This window comes from Natator depressus, chromosome 4, assembly GCF_965152275.1.
Source record: "Natator depressus isolate rNatDep1 chromosome 4, rNatDep2.hap1, whole genome shotgun sequence".
NCBI lineage: Eukaryota > Metazoa > Chordata > Testudines > Cheloniidae > Natator > Natator depressus.
The window spans coordinates 23,920,498-23,936,244 of NC_134237.1; the positions used below are offsets into that span (position 1 = coordinate 23,920,498).

At 41.1% G+C, this 15,747-nt stretch overlaps 1 protein-coding gene across 4 annotated transcripts in view; it reads left to right on the top strand.

Moving 5' to 3' along the window:
* The window catches only part of GRID2 (glutamate ionotropic receptor delta type subunit 2), a 1,015,652-nt gene that overhangs the window by 917,160 nt on the left and 82,745 nt on the right, over nt 1-15,747 (top strand). For all 4 annotated transcript variants that reach the window (XM_074950595.1, XM_074950596.1, XM_074950598.1 and 1 more), the window contains one exon: nt 6,222-6,388. In XM_074950595.1, coding sequence (XP_074806696.1) covers nt 6,222-6,388 — 167 coding nt within the window. The remainder of the gene's footprint in view (nt 1-6,221; nt 6,389-15,747) is intronic.

The window sequence follows — 15,747 nt, forward strand, 5'->3', positions numbered from 1 at the left end:
TGTGTTTAAAATCTCTGCATATTGAGAGAGAAAAATACCCATGAAGATGTACTGTGTGAATCTGAGAAGATAATTTTGCCCTTATGCTAGGAAGCACACACTAAAAAGGGAACCAAATTCATCTAATACTGCCAGACAACTTTACAAGCAGTTGTCACTCTCTTAGGGAATGCACTCCTCATTACCAGATAGATAATTGTATCTTAGAGAGAGTTCGGAAGTGATCAAAAGAAATAAATAACAATAATTGTGGGGTTGAAAGGATTGATTTAGGATAAAAGATTAAAGAGAGCTACACAAACTATATCTAGCTTGGCTAAGTGACAAGCAAGATGATGGAGACGTGATTACAGACTATAATATTTGAAAGATTTCAGCCTCAAAGAGGTAGAAGGATTATTTAGAGTGACACAAGGAGAAAAAACTAGAAGTGATGAAAGAAAGATGAAAATAGTAGAAGATTGAAGAAGGAAGAAATAAAATATTTATGTTCAATATCAAGAAAAAATTTCTCATAGACCTACTTGGCTAAGGAATAGTCTCCTAAAGGAAGTGGTGAAAGCTCTATTGCTTGGGACAAATAATGCAACAAAATGTACTGTGCTGTATGGAACAATACAGTATTGGTAGGTAGACGGATGACTTAGTGTGTCTCCTCAATGTCTCACTTCTGTGTCCCATAAAGAGCTGTGTCCACTGCACGTACAGCCTGGGATACTCCCAGACCCTAGACATGAATCATGAAGTCTCTGCTGGAATCCAAGCTACACTATCCTTTAGGATGTAACTTCATCTTTTCCCCACTGCTTCCTGGCCCTCTTGAGATGATTTGCAACCCCAGTGGACTCCAGAGGGAGAAATTGCTACACATCTCCAAACCCCAGGACTACAATTGCCCCTGGCCTTTGTGCAGGTCATGAAGGGTGTGAAAGAGAGTTCCTTGCACCCTGTCCTCCTCCCACCATCCTTGTATATTCATGCAAGCTTCGTGGACAATCTGATTCCCTCTCTGCTCCAGAATCTTAGTTGTTAAAAAGAAGAAAATTCCTCCAGCTCTACAGCATTAAACAAAAAATGTTCCTCTCCAGTCCTTGTGTGTTTAGTCCAGAGGAGATTGATTACGCATGTGAAAGAGTGTGTCCCAAATGCAGGAGCCTCTTGCACATTGCATCTCACAAACAAAAATCTATCATGGCATGCTTCAGTAGTTTTTATCTGTAAACAGTCTTTACAAATATCATCTAGATTGTCAAGCTCCGATCTAAATGATGTAATGACATGGTGTAATTTAATATGCTGACTTGGGTTTTAATCCTCTTTTGCGCTGCCTAGCCCCAGATGGCCTCCTTATGTTCTGTTTACTATTTACTTAGCTATTATTTATTACCGTTGTCTCTGTACATCTATCTAGTGAATTCATCTCAATTTTACAATGTGATTGTCTAGTATGATATGGAAATGAGAGTGGAACAAGGGAGAGGAGTCAGGAGAAAAGTATCATGACTCCTCCAAGCACCCAGAGAGACCAATGGAATAGCAAGTCAGTGAAGAATCTGGTAGAACTTATAGGAACATTTTTGACGAAACATTTTACATTGGGGAAAAAGCCAATTTGTCTAAATTAAAAGTCTTTGTGCAAAAGGGTCATTACTAATAAATGTCCCATTTCAAAACAATTTTGAAAAGTTTCAAAATTATTTAAATGTCGCATTTTGATATTTTCAAAATAAAAAAATGTTTTTAGGTCAAAATGACTTTCCATTTAATAATGTAATCTAATTATTAGTTAAAGAAAGATTTTGACTTTTCATCCTGATTTGAATTGGGAATATTTTTCAAAATCTCAAATTCTCACAAGATAGGAAAACCATTTCCTACCTGGCTCTCATCTGACTGTCTCATTGCTGGATAAGTTAGTTAAAACAACTGCAGGACCTGCAACTTTTGGTTGTGGTATCGTCACTGGAAGGTGGCAGGGAGGGAGATGGAGGATGAGAACAATCAGAGAAAAGGCAACAAACCCAAATCCACAAGAGAAATAGGGAGCACAAGAACAGTCGCTGGCAAGGTCTTTACCTCTAGTGTTCAAATGTGGTTTAGCATTTCTTGAACCTGAACACTGGTTCAGCATTTCTTGAACAATTCCAGTAGTAACTCATGAAAGAGTTCATTCTAGGGAAGTACTTTTACGGCTTATAGGCTGCAGCAAATAGAGGGTGACAGAAGCAGATGCAGTTTAGAGATGACAGGTCTGTACTTTGTTGTATTTAACCACTCATGGAGAACATAATCACATACATTTGAGCAAGTTTGACATTCCATCCAGTTGAGGAAAGTGGTGCACCAATGCATTGCAGGGGGACAAATTTAACATAACATAAATTATATCCTGAGAGTATGTAGGAGACTGAGGAGAATATGTGGGAAAGGAAAAGAAAGGCATTAAATAGGAGTAAGTTCCCTGGATGGTAAAAAGATGATAAGCAGAAGTAGGTGCCCTGGATGGTTGCAGTGCAATTTTCTTTGGATGCAGTACCCACAATGGAATAGTATAGATGAAACTGATAGCACCATGTGTTAAGTTTGGCTGACACTTCCCATTATAAATTCTTGTCTTCAGTTGTTTATAACTTGGACAAACTTTAACCATTTGGGATGATGTTTTCCATGATGTGGTCTGCCTCGTGCTGAATGTTTTTTGGAAAAATTCAGCCAAAAACATGTCCGCTATTTCCAAGAGCAAGGTTAGAGAAAAATGCATTGTTTTGCCTAAGGTCAAAAATTCTAATGACGTTTTCTTTGAAAAGCTGTATTCCCCCTATGCTTTGGAGCAGGGACTTCAAAATTTGGTATGGAGGTGTCCTTTGTGTCAGGAATGTCTCTTTGGCCATCTCTGTGAAAACTTACCCAAATTTGCCAAGTTATAAGCCTTTAAAAAAAATTACAGTTTGTATATGCTCAGTAGAGACTTGCTAGAGCTTTGCAGACTAAATTCCATAAAAATTCCATCTGCACTGGGCATGCTCCAGCCCAGGGCTGAGCAGGACTTTCCCTGCACTTTCAGCTCTGTGCTACCACAGGACAGGACAGGGCCAGGCACAAGAACTGAAAACAGCCTCTGCTGTTTGACCCAAGCAACTTGGAGGTAGGAGATGCCTAATACAAATTCAGAGGGGGCAAGAGGTGGCTTGTGCTGGGAGAGTAGATTGGGACAGCGGGGTGAGAGAGTGAAGTGGGAGACTGGGGAAAGGATATGGGGGCAGAGGTAGCAAGCTGCTAACTTCCCAAAAAAAACCACACAGCCCCCACACACGATCCACAGGGAGCAGAGGATAAAGGGATTGGGGATTTGGGTTCCTGTGGGATATGTGGGGGAGCTGAGGAAAGAAGTTGGGTGTGGAAGGGGATAGGGGTTGCAGTGGGGGGAAGATCTGGGGTGCTGGGGGCCAGGATGGATGGTATGACAGAGGGGGAGTCACACAGCTTTGGGATTGGGGATACATGGAGGGGCCCAAGATGCGAGGCAGGACAGGGAGCATGGAAGACGGGGTGTCACCTGGCTGTGGAGCAGAGGATATATCAGGGAACCAGTACTTACTGGGGAATGTAACACCAACCACTACGTCCTGTCTCCTCTCCTGCAATGCTGGCTGGGTTTGGCTCCTCGCTTCAGGCATTGACCTGATGGCAGGGCTGGCCAGGCCAAATTGGTAAGAGTGGTATTGTGACTTGGTGCATGGGGTCACAGCACCACTTACTCAAATTTAACCAGGCTGGCCCCCTGCCATCGTGAAGTAAGGCATCGTGATGTAAGGCTGGGCCATATCTGAGTGGCACTGTGACCCCGTGCATCAGGTCACAACCCCTGGAGCGGGGAGCTGAGTAAAGCCAGCTCTATGATCATTTGACACATTCTGGTGACCCAGTTTTGAGTCATGATCCAAGTGGAGAAACTCTGCATTAGAGCAAAATCCCTTCCAGCTCCTGGAGTGGGACCCAAAATTTCTGAGTTTCATCATTCTTCTGCTCAGCAAATATATGTGAAACCCACTGGTAAAGTGCATGTCTCATCTTTCTCTAGCACTGACCCACATAGAGGATGACAACCTATTATTGGTGTCAGTTACTCCTTTGAGTCAAGTGGGAAAGGCCAGTACAGTGGATCTAAAGGCTCCAACCCTGCTAATGAACCATGTGGGTGTCAGTATGATGCCACATGATGGAATTTCTGGGACAGGGTTCAGTTTGCTTTTCTAAAAGCATAGGAGATTACACACAAAAAGAAGGCAATCTTATGTAGGGCATTTCCTAACTTTTTAGTGTTTGACTTTTTAACCTTAGTAATGATCTTTTAACATTGTGTGTGTGTGTGTGTAATTTAATACAGGAAGTTGATATACTGGTGGATAAGATGTGAGATGTATCCTCTCCTTACAGGAGTAATGCTTGTGTTTAGATGCTACGGCCTTCTTTACATCCCAAAATTGTACCGGCTTAATTTAAGTCAGTGGGGTTTTTAACCATTTTAATTAAACAGGTGCAAACCCCCTTAGTTTGGATTAAATGAGAATTATTTCAGATTAATTAAATCTTTTCCTAATTTATTTAGGTAAACCAAAATAAACCTGGTATAAACCAAAATAAGAGTATCCACGCAGCTTTAGGTTCAACTGCTGCTAGGTTCTTGTGTAGGCAAGCCCTAGGATCAGTTCAAGATATGGACCCAGCTGAGGGGTATGTTCCTCTCCAGGTAGAGCTAATTCTGTTTCACATGCCAGTGGCATTTACGTCTTGGACAAGCGGGCCACCTAGTATTAATAGTGCTGCTGCTGTGAGGAGTGATATGTCCTGGCGGATTAACAAAGATTTTGTGTCTGGATGGCAATTACAATTGCAGATTCAGTCACAATTGTGGTGATTCACATCTACGAGTCCAAGGGCTTCACATGGACAACAAAAGTGCATCAAGTAATGCTAGAAACACCAGGGCTAGTCAACAATACTTCCGAGAGCTCCATCACCCTGGATGATAAAATAATCTTCAGAAACACAATCATTTAATTGTTTGGCTAAAACTCTGAGCAAGAAAGCTATATTAACATAGCGGAAATCACTAGTAAAAGAGGCTGCATGAACTGCCCGTGTAAGATTTGCCGACAACCTAGCAGGGTGGGCAAGGCATCTCATTTTCCATTAGTATAACTTAAGGAAGAAATCTTTCCATTAGTGTGGTCTAAGTGGAGCTTTCTTTGGAATGGTATTGTGATATGCTAGTCGCGGTCCATCTTGACAATGAAACACAGAGCTGCTACTGTGGGTTTTTTTAAATACAGGGGAAATATATCTGTAGAGCAATGCTTCCCTTTAAAAGAGTCTTGTATTTAGGGTCACTGAAGCAATTTTCTATCTAGATACTTATCTGGTTCCAATCACCACAGCCTCTGAGCACCTCACAAATATAAATATATTTATTCTCATGTTATCCTTCTGAAGCAGGGAATTACTATTCCCATTTTACAGATATGGAATTTAGACAGAGATAAATAGCCAGATTTTCAAAAATTCTCAGTACCCAGCAGCTCCCTTTGAGCACTTTTGAAAATCTGGCCACTCCATGTTGGTCCTAAATGAGAGTCGTACTTTTCTGAAAATCTGTTACCAAGTGACATGTCCAAGGTCATACATGGAATCAGTGGCAGAACTGAGAATTGATGACAGATCTTCTCAGTCTCAATCCATTGCCTTCACCATAAAATTATCCTTTCACCAGGACCAGAGGGTTGGTCACAAGTATGAAGGGAGTAAAATAGGCACTGCATTGATTCTCTCTCACAAACGCATCTACACTGTGTGAATTTAGCACAGGTGAAAGGTGCCCAATTAATAGCCCTGGGGACTGAAGTCCTCCATTTGTACACTGAACCAGAAGAGTACAAACTTATCCCAAATTCTCCACCAGCATGCCTCATCTCTGAGGGCAAATTGTTTTCAGTTCACATTCAATTCCTAGCATGTCTGCTGCGTCTACAAACAAAAGAATCAAGCAGCATCAGTTGTGGCAGTGGTTTTGGGGATATGGATACTTACCTGCTGGGAACTGGACTGAAACCTCAACATTTTTTTAATCAAACAGCCTTCAGATGGTAACGAGTTTTGGTCACAACTGCCTTGTTTTGGAGTTGACAAGCTACAGCCTTAAGCTCTTCTTCTATTTGCTACAGGTGAAATATGGGAACTATGCCTTTGTGTGGGATGCAGCAGTACTGGAATACGTGGCCATCAATGACCCAGACTGCTCCTTTTACACAGTTGGGAACACTGTCGCAGACAGGGGATATGGAATTGCACTCCAGCATGGCAGCCCCTACAGAGATGTCTTCTCGCAAAGGTAAGATTCAGAAGAGGATGGAATAGGGATTAAGGGCAGATATCTCTCAGCTGTGGAACCATTTCTAGTTGCATTTTCTTTGGGAGAAAAACTTCTTGATTTTCTACATATGCATTCACTTACTTGTGAACGTACGTAAAAACAGAAAAATGTCCCACTTTGCAAAAAGAAAGGAATGAAAAAAGACACTGGAGTCACCTGGCCTTACATCATTGAACATGTCATTGAAGCAGGTTTGCAGATACCCAATATGCAATTGGGTATTTGCAGAATATGCAAATACCCAATTGCATATTCTGGTATTTTATGCTGAAGTTGATTATTCATTCCTCTAGCAGTATCATTAAAATACTTAGTTTTGCTTTAGTTGCTCTCACCCCTCCTGAGAAACATCAGAGAGTTGAACTGAAATTTATTGGCAGCAAAAAAGATTTGTGGAACCTATGTTATGTGGATCGCAGAGTCCCCCGCTCAGTGCTCTTGAGAAGATGTCCCCTCCCCCAAAAAAGTTACAAGCCTTTTCTAAGGAGAGAAAATAGTGTAAGAAAGTTAGGAGGTATTTCCAAAGCTTACTCAACCTTTTGGAGCTGCAAAAGTGAGATCTCTAGTGAGATTTCTGGTACCTATTGCTTTTGGTCAGACCAGAAATACCAACAGAATTGTCTTTATTGTGCTTTCTCAGCATTCAGTATTAACTCAAAATTGCAGATGCATGTGAAATGGGAAAAAAAACTCAACAAAACGAACAAACACTTTTATAAACCACAGGAAAACTTTATTTTGTATCCAGTTTGAATTTTGGATGAAGGTCTGGGTGAATTATATGGTTCCTATTTATTCAAACCTTTTCTCCCAAACCTATTGCTAAGTATTTGTGCTTAAGGCAAATAACAGCATTTCACACTTGCTTTGTTGGAATTTCTTTTGTGTGGCTGTCATATTGGATATCCTTCCCTATGTCATATGAATATGTTTCATTCAGGCTTGTACCCCTTGTGTTCACTTTCTTTTAATATTCAGACTATTCAGATACTGGCACAGATACCTGCAGAAAGCAAACGTCAGAGTTATAATATTGAATATTCACAGGACTGAATTTTAAATTCTCCTGTCCAAGTAATTGTGCCAGAATTGTGCTTGTGCATTCGTCATATAGGGAAAAGAAACAACCAGAAATAACGCGATGTGACTTATCTGACCAGTTACAACTAAGCAGCACAGTTTGATTTTTAAATATTTGCATTCACTTAATAGAGTATAATATTAAAAAAGATGGTGGTTGAATTATTTCAAGTAATACGTAGATTTAAGGAAATCGTTGTCTGCTCACAGATATTCTATGAGCAGAAAGGGACTAATATTCAGTGAATATATTATTGATTGGGAACTATTTGCCTGACTTGTGCTCTGAGATAAACTTGAATAAAAATCTAAAGTTTACAGAAGTGATGAAGAAGTTAAATGCATTGAGTTATATATCTGATTGTGTGTGTGTGTGTGCGCGCGCGTGTGTGTATATATATGTGTGTATGTATACGTATGTGTGTGTATGTATACAAAACATTATAGGGAGTTGCTTGTCAAAAATATTGAAACTTTCCGTGAACATGACCAAGTAAGCTCAGCAGAAAATATCTAGGACTCGAGCATTGTTCACTTGATATACAGTATGCAAAATAAGCAAGGAAAGATCCTTCCTATAATCTTTCTAAGGAATTTTCCCAGCTATCTTAGCTCTTGAATAGATACATAGAGAGGGGAGAGTGATGTGATCAGGTGCCATTCAGGGTCTTAAGTCATCTTGTTCTGAGCATTATCCACATGAGTTTGATTTTTAAGAAATGGAAACAGAGAGAAGCTGGAGACCAAGGATGAAATCCTGGCCCCACTGAAGTCACTAGGAATTTTGCCCAGTCTTGTACATTAAGGTTTTGATATCCTCAGATCAGAGTGAGCTATATGTGCAAAATAGTAGTAGTATTTTCATTTTATTAAGAGTAACTATAATTTTGTTACTGATACAATAATAGCATCTGCAAGCAGGGATATGCTTGTAAGGCATATTAGTCCCCACGGTATTAGACATGATCACCACTAGAGTTAAGAAAGAAAAATTCCCTTCCCCCTGAAACACACATTCTGAAACCTTCATATGCAATAGCCTCTCTAACTACTTTTTTTTTAACTAACAGGTTTAAAAAAAGCAAGAGTAAAACCAAATACAAGATTTTCTTTAGAAATTCTGCAGATTTAAGCGTTTTGGGCTGAAAAAAATCTTTTGGCTTTCAGCACAGTGTAGAAATTGCAAACAGTAAATGAGAAAAGTAGTTCTGCTCTAAGTGGAATATCAATATGTCTTCAAATAAGCTTTTTTTGGTGATATTATTTATTAAAATAAAAGGGTAAAAACTGGAAGCTTTAGAAAAAGAAGAAACTGGTCTTTGAATCTATGTATAGACTTTGTTCTAAGCTGAAACAAAGATATGAACAGTAAGGCTTTTGAATATTTAATGAGACTGGTTTTTAGCTGTATTCACATGTGAAGGGAATCACTCAGGGTCTCAAATAGCCATGGTGATGACCATCTGTATAATTGTATCTCTGAAACCAGTTGATTCCACTCCATCTAGAATGCAGATACAACGTAATTGAATCAAAATAATAGTGAAATCCCTCTAGGAAAGATTTGAATAATGGACCTTTCAGCTTGTCTCAATGACTTCATAATCACTTGACAGATTTTGACAAATACACCTGTCCATGCCATTAGACAACAAATCGATGTGCTCAGGTAGGTTAGAATACCCCCCCCCCCATTTTTTTTGTTGCCATTAATAGATGACCACCTGTGCACGAGCAGCCCTGTGGGCAGCACACTCGAGTTCTTTTTTTAAAGTAATGACAGGAGCTTTAATACTGCGAACTACTGAATGCTACAGGAAAAGTTCCAAGAGGATGTGTCCCTTGGTTCAGTAGGAACTGTGTGCCGACATGCAACATGACACCTATCAAGAACTCTCTTCAATCCTGAGCCTTAAATCCTCCATTGTGCTCCTGGGAGGTATAAAAGTAATTGTAAATCCTATCAGGATATGTCATAGAAGTCTATATTTCCCATGGCACTACAGCAATTGCTCAGTTCTGAGCATGTGGTGTCTGTTGTAGGTCAAGAATAAGGCAACCGCAAAATGTTCTCATCTCATTCACTTCTCCACTTTTTCTTTTACACTCAGATTTTTCAGTTCTGTGTTAGGCTCCAAACGATAGATGATGATCGAGAGAGAAAAGGTAAATTTTTTATAAGTTTCAGAGGTCAGTGGTCTGATTTTCACTGAGGTAATTGGGAGCTGTCAGTGCTCAATACCTCTGAAAATCAAGTGTTAGAGGGCTTTCCCTTCACCCCTTCCCCGGTTCTTGTCATGCAGACAGAAAGCAGAAGACCAAAAGACTGAACTACAGGCAACACGATATTTGTTGGGGTTCGTTCCAAGCCAGCATATCCATAGCTCTACATGCTGGCAGAATCTGTTTCCCAATGATCCGTTCCCAGCTCTGACGCTGCACAGCATTGCCTGTGTCCACATTCCCACCTCCTCCTCCTCCTCCTCAGGCTGATATATACCTGTAGTGCATCCCCTAGTCACACCCCTTTCAGCTTATGGTCATGTTCCGTTTTGGAGGGTCATGAGTCTGGGGTCTTCGTCCCACCTCTTTTGTATTCCATGGGAGGGATAAGGGGTGAGGTTGTGCTCTGGCCAAGGCCAGACTTTTCTTTGGCTTCTAGTGTTTTATGCCTCTCCCCCATGCCACTCCTAACTGGTTGCTTGACCTTGGCTTAAGAGAAGAGCCAGGCAGCCTTCCAGTCTATGCTCATCATATATTACACTCCCACCATATCCTGTATCACTTTAGCTGTGCTGTTTCTTATCTCTTTCTCATTGTACTAACAAACCCATCTGGCTGGGCAGAAGCAACACGCAATGTCATTATCCTTTGTTCTTCACACATATAAGTAAGGATTTAAGAGTATCAAAAGTCAAACCCAAAATTCGATCTGAGGCTGACAAACAAGGCTAAATACTAACATCAAGCTGCAATTGTTTTGTATTTTTCATACACAATAAGCAACTATGTTCTTATTTGTTGAAACAACTTTACTTTGAGATGAAGGGAAACAATGTAAGAACAAAGGTAAAGTCACCATCAGAAAGCACAGTGTGTCACTCCTCTGTAGCTTGCAGGGTCAGCTGTGCCTTGCAGAATGGCAGCTGCCTCAACAAACAGCAAACTTCTGGACGCTTAAAGTTGTACACACAAAAAACAAGATCATAACAATTGTATGTATTATACTCATGACTTCAGAGGAGAAGTTCTTGGCACATGGAGCTTCAGTATTGCTACTTTGGAAACCTAACATTGCACTTACCAGAAATGATGAAAAGTCATGATGAATTAGTGGATCAGAAGGTGAACCCAGTTCCCTTTTTTTTACAATTATAAGCAAAAGAAATAGATACTGGTAGTGATTTTCCTGGTGCCATCTTCAAAGCTTTGCTTCATGTACCTCATTCATCATGCTTTAAATAATCCAAATTTCAGATGCCTAGGAAAGAACCAGGCTTGTACGTGCAGCATACTTCCTAGCACATCTGATGTAGCTTTTGGCTGTGCTCAAAGCAGCCTGGCTCTCTCTTCTGCCGTTTTTATCACTTCAGTAAACCCATGGGTCCCAGAAAGTCTCTGCCCTGTTGCGGGTAGAGATGCGTTATATAGGAAGCCTTTAAGATAAACTCCAGTTAAAGTCCCCACCTCTGAAAATGTCACCCTCTCTCCATGCTGCTCCAGCAGACCTCTGACCCTAGATGAAAAGGAGGGTTGCTATATTCTGTATACCTAGTCTCTGTGTCAGTGGATCTAGGCCAGTGGCCCAGGACGAAAAGTGGAACTATGAGAAGAGCTTATAGTCTCACCTCAGTAAAATACCTTACCAGCAAAAACTATCATTGTGCCCTTTACAACCCCACCTCAAGCAATCCATTCTCCTCCCCCACCTCTCCACATAAGTATCCTCCTTCTCTTCCTTGCAGAGAACCTCTGACCCACAAGTTTACAATACAACCTTACAAGTTAAACCAATACTCCCCATAGTAACTTATCACCAAAAATAATAACCTTCCCATAATAATGAATATGATGAAGACAGACCCTCACTATCCTAGGAAGGTTTTGTCTCGCCACATCCCACCTCACTGTATGACCAAGATGGAATGCCCCAGGGAGTTCTATGCTGTCTAGAAAGTAGTTGCCTTGCTTATTATCTCTCTGCACCTCCCCTGCTGCATGCAGCTGGTGATGGTGGTACAGCAAAGTATGCTTTCCTTACAGGGGTGTGATGGGGTGTTCACCCCACACTTGCCCTGAAGGGGTTAAAATAGGCTAAGAAGGGGGCCAATTAACAAGACAGGCCACAGCTGAGGGGTATCGGGTGGTTTCAGTAATCCCCTGACTGAATAATGAGGAAGCCCAGCTGAGGAGGAAGGGACTGGGCTGGGTATATAAAAACAGGAAGTTGGTAGCAGAGAGGGGGCAGCAGGGAAGTAGTCTGCAGCTGCTCCCTGAGTGACAGGGGTGTGTTTGGGGGTTACAGAGCAAAGGTAACTCCCTTAGAGGAGGAAGTTTGGGGGCTGGCAAACCTGCAGAAGTGGGGGAGCCAGAAGGTTCGGGAAGGCTCAGGGAAGAGGCAGTAAGATCCAGAATGGAACAGACCATGGCTGCTGAGGAGAGGGTCTCTGAGCTGGAACCTGGATAAGAGGGTGGGCCCAGATTCCTCTACTAGCCACTGGGGAAGTGGACCAGCTGGGCAGTGGCTAGAAAGAGGGCCTGAGCCCATTTGTAAGAAGAGACTTTAATACCCTGGAAGGGAGGACACACATGACTTTGCCAGAGGGCTAAACCAGGAACACGGGGCATCTTGCCTCGCTGAGAGCCAGGAAGAGAAGGCAGAGCCTGTGGTGAGAGGTGGAAAGGAGGTGGTGAACCTGGAATCAGCTTCTGACCAGGAGGAGGTGCACTAGCGGTGAGCAGATTCCCTGACAAGGGGTTAGGAAACTAACTGTATTGGTTGTGCCTACACTGCCCCTTGTTCGATGGTACTGGTGCTTGCGGGGCTTAAATTAATAGATACATAATAAAGTCTGAATTAAATTGAAACACAAATAGAAACACGGCTAAAAGTCTAATGCAGCTTTTTGCTTTATTATTAATTGGTGGGGGAGGGGTTAAAAGATTCTGATGCAGCTGAGCTGCAGATGGAGCACGATGAGACAGTCTTGGGGAAAGCCACTGGAGCTTTCTTAATACAGTGTGCCATTTCAGGGAAGCTGGTCACAGATAAATCACAAAACAACGACACAGTTCAGTATGATTGGCAGTTTTAGTTCAATAGATGCCCCAGGCTAGAATGTCAGAGGGATTCTGCAGGTTGGAACTGAGGTGCAATGGAAGAGCCATGCCTGAAAGCTTGTACGTCCCCTGCCTACACTGAGCATGGTCCAACTTAGTGCAATAATCCCTCATCTTCATGATGAGCACTTCCTTCACAGTTATAAAAAGAAAAACTGGTTATGCAATGCAAATTGAATCCCCACTGATTGTGTAAGCCACTGCAAAGAAGCACTCTTTTCTGTATGTGTTAAAGTTGACAGTATACCTTACCCACTGAACTATTTCTTACTAATGAGCCTTTTTTTTTCTTTTTTTTTTTGTTTGCCTTAAGCAACTGAGTTTTGACATGTAAAGGGCCAAATTTTGCCCTCAAATGTACATGCAGTTCCCATGGCAGTGAAAATAATGTATACTATATTGCATTCCTCGCATTATAATGTTATACTGGCAGTATTTATATATCATCACTTAAAAGTGCTCAGTTGTAAATTCAAAAAACAGTAAAACTGAAATATATTCCAGCATGTTGCTACCCTCAGTGATCTTTTCTTGTTTTGTATTTCTAACGAGTACAGAGGTTGGATTTCGGGTAGCTTAGAACCAAACTTTCCTGTAACAGACAGGCAGTGTTAGTTTGAAACTGTCAGCCCTGTTAACATACGTTGATGCTGATGGGAGCAGGGTAATGAGGGTTCTGCCAACTCAGTGAAGCAGATGAGCAGGATGTCAGAGAGATGAGAGTTGCTCTTTGGGAGGGGGGGCAGAAAGGATCTGGAGTATGGACTGAGCAGTCCTGAAGAAGGAACTTAAGGAGCAGGCAAATCAGGGGAGAAAGCTTGAGCTAAACTTGTATAATTGTTGAACCCTGTTCATAGGATGAAATCTAGAAAGGCGGGGGCGGGGGGTTGAGGTTTTTTTAGTTGAGGTAGCATGGGAATCTTCTGTACAACAAATTGAGGGAGATTTTCAAATAGCATAAGCCTTATCATGTATTTTTAGTAGCTGCTTTCTCTTCCTTAGTTCTTGCTTGCAACATATATGGCCGGTTTAAAGGAGGAAATGAAGTGTGTTAGAGCTGGTTTTAAACGCATTTTAAAACCAGTTCAGGCTAACGCAGTTTATCTGGCCAGTGTGGATGGGATGTTAGCTGTACTTTTAAGCCCCTACTAGTGGTGTTTAGAAAGGCCATTTTTATTTGCAAAAATTAATGAAAACAATATACAATAATTTATGAGATTTTGCTGGACAATAGAACCATTCTTAAGTGAATTTTTCATTCAAGAATGGTCCTAATTTCTAGCAAAAACACTTAACTGTCTTTTGCAGGCTTTCTTGCAAAATCAGATCATTTTTTGAACAAATGAAAGGCTATGTGAAAAACCTCTAATTGGTAGGCTTTCATATCTTACTTCCTGTGGAGGCCCTGATAGTGTGGTCAGATTTGCCCAGACAGACCTTTGCTCTCACAATTTCAGTGGGGCTCAGTGAAGGTGTGAGGACCTGCTCTTGTGGATCAGTTTGCAGGATTTGTGACTCCTACTCTGTACCATGGTTTTAATACACTATTTTAGTGCCAGACAAGCCATGTTAGCCCAAACTGGTAAACCAAGGCCTTAGTCCCATTTGTGTTGACTCTGATGCCTTTTATAAAAACTGAGTGCCTTTTCCACTCCCACATTTTGTTCTTGAACATGACTTGGTTCTGCTTCATGACTAAGTGCAGGCACACACACAAAAGGATACAGCCAAGCAAAACTGTACTCACCGCTTTATTCATAAAACACTTTGCAGAGTGCCTTTAGTAATTTGCCATTGTAACTGCTTGCACATAGAGCTTTCACTGCAATACTCTGACACTGTATTTAGTTCATACTTGGACTGCTCAGCTAAAAATTCCATTTGTATGCATTTATTCTGCTTCACATATTATGTTATCAGTCACTTTCAGTATTTCAAAGTCACAGCAGTCTTTTTCTGACACACATTTCTCAGAATGAACTGCATTGATTGCTGTTATTACAAACTGCAGTTCCTGAGTAAGGGGAATGGCTTATATAGAACCAGAATATTGAAATTGCTTGATAAAACAATAGATAAAGCCACATAAATGAATATAAATGGACACTTTAAATGGACAGCAAAGAAATCCAAGTTTATATAGCCAGCATCTGAAATTCAAAACTCATGAAGAGAAATGTAGTTAATTTTTTTAAGTAGCTATCCAGTGTACTGGAAATCACTCTGCCCCATTGCATATCAGCTAGCTAGTGAGGTATTTCTTTCAAAGGCTTTCTGATAACCAGGCACTTTAAAAGGTTCTTCTAATGGATACCATCATTGGAAAGAATTTTGGTGATCAGCACACTGCAGAGTTGCTGAGCACTCTAGGCCTGACCAGATAAGCACTTAACCTTATGCTTAACTTTAAGTTCCAGGGACCCTCAGTAGGGAGGCACGTAAGCAGGTGCCTATTCAGGTGATTAAAGTTGGACACGTGCTTAAGTACTGTCCTGGATGGGACCAGAGAGCTAGAGGAAAGCTCAGTTCTGTACCTTGCAGAATTGAGCCATGAGGAAGCATACCGGTTTAGGCAGAAAACAGTCCCTTTTCTTTTATTGTCATTAGTGTTGTCATTTTATAGTTGTTGCTGTTTTCAATTAAAAAACTGTGAATGAGCAAACCGCACAGCAGAAAGGAAAATATGCCACTTAAAACTGAAATAAATTATCATGCTGTTATAAATTACTACACATCAGGGTGCACCCCACAAATCACAAATGTTTGATTTGGAAACAAATATGAAAAGGCAAAACAGCGTTAGTGTCTGCAAGTTCACAGAAGTGACTACCAAGTGTCACTAAGTACTGCCTCGGTGTCTGTAACAATGTCTAACACCTACCAGAACTAATCAGAAA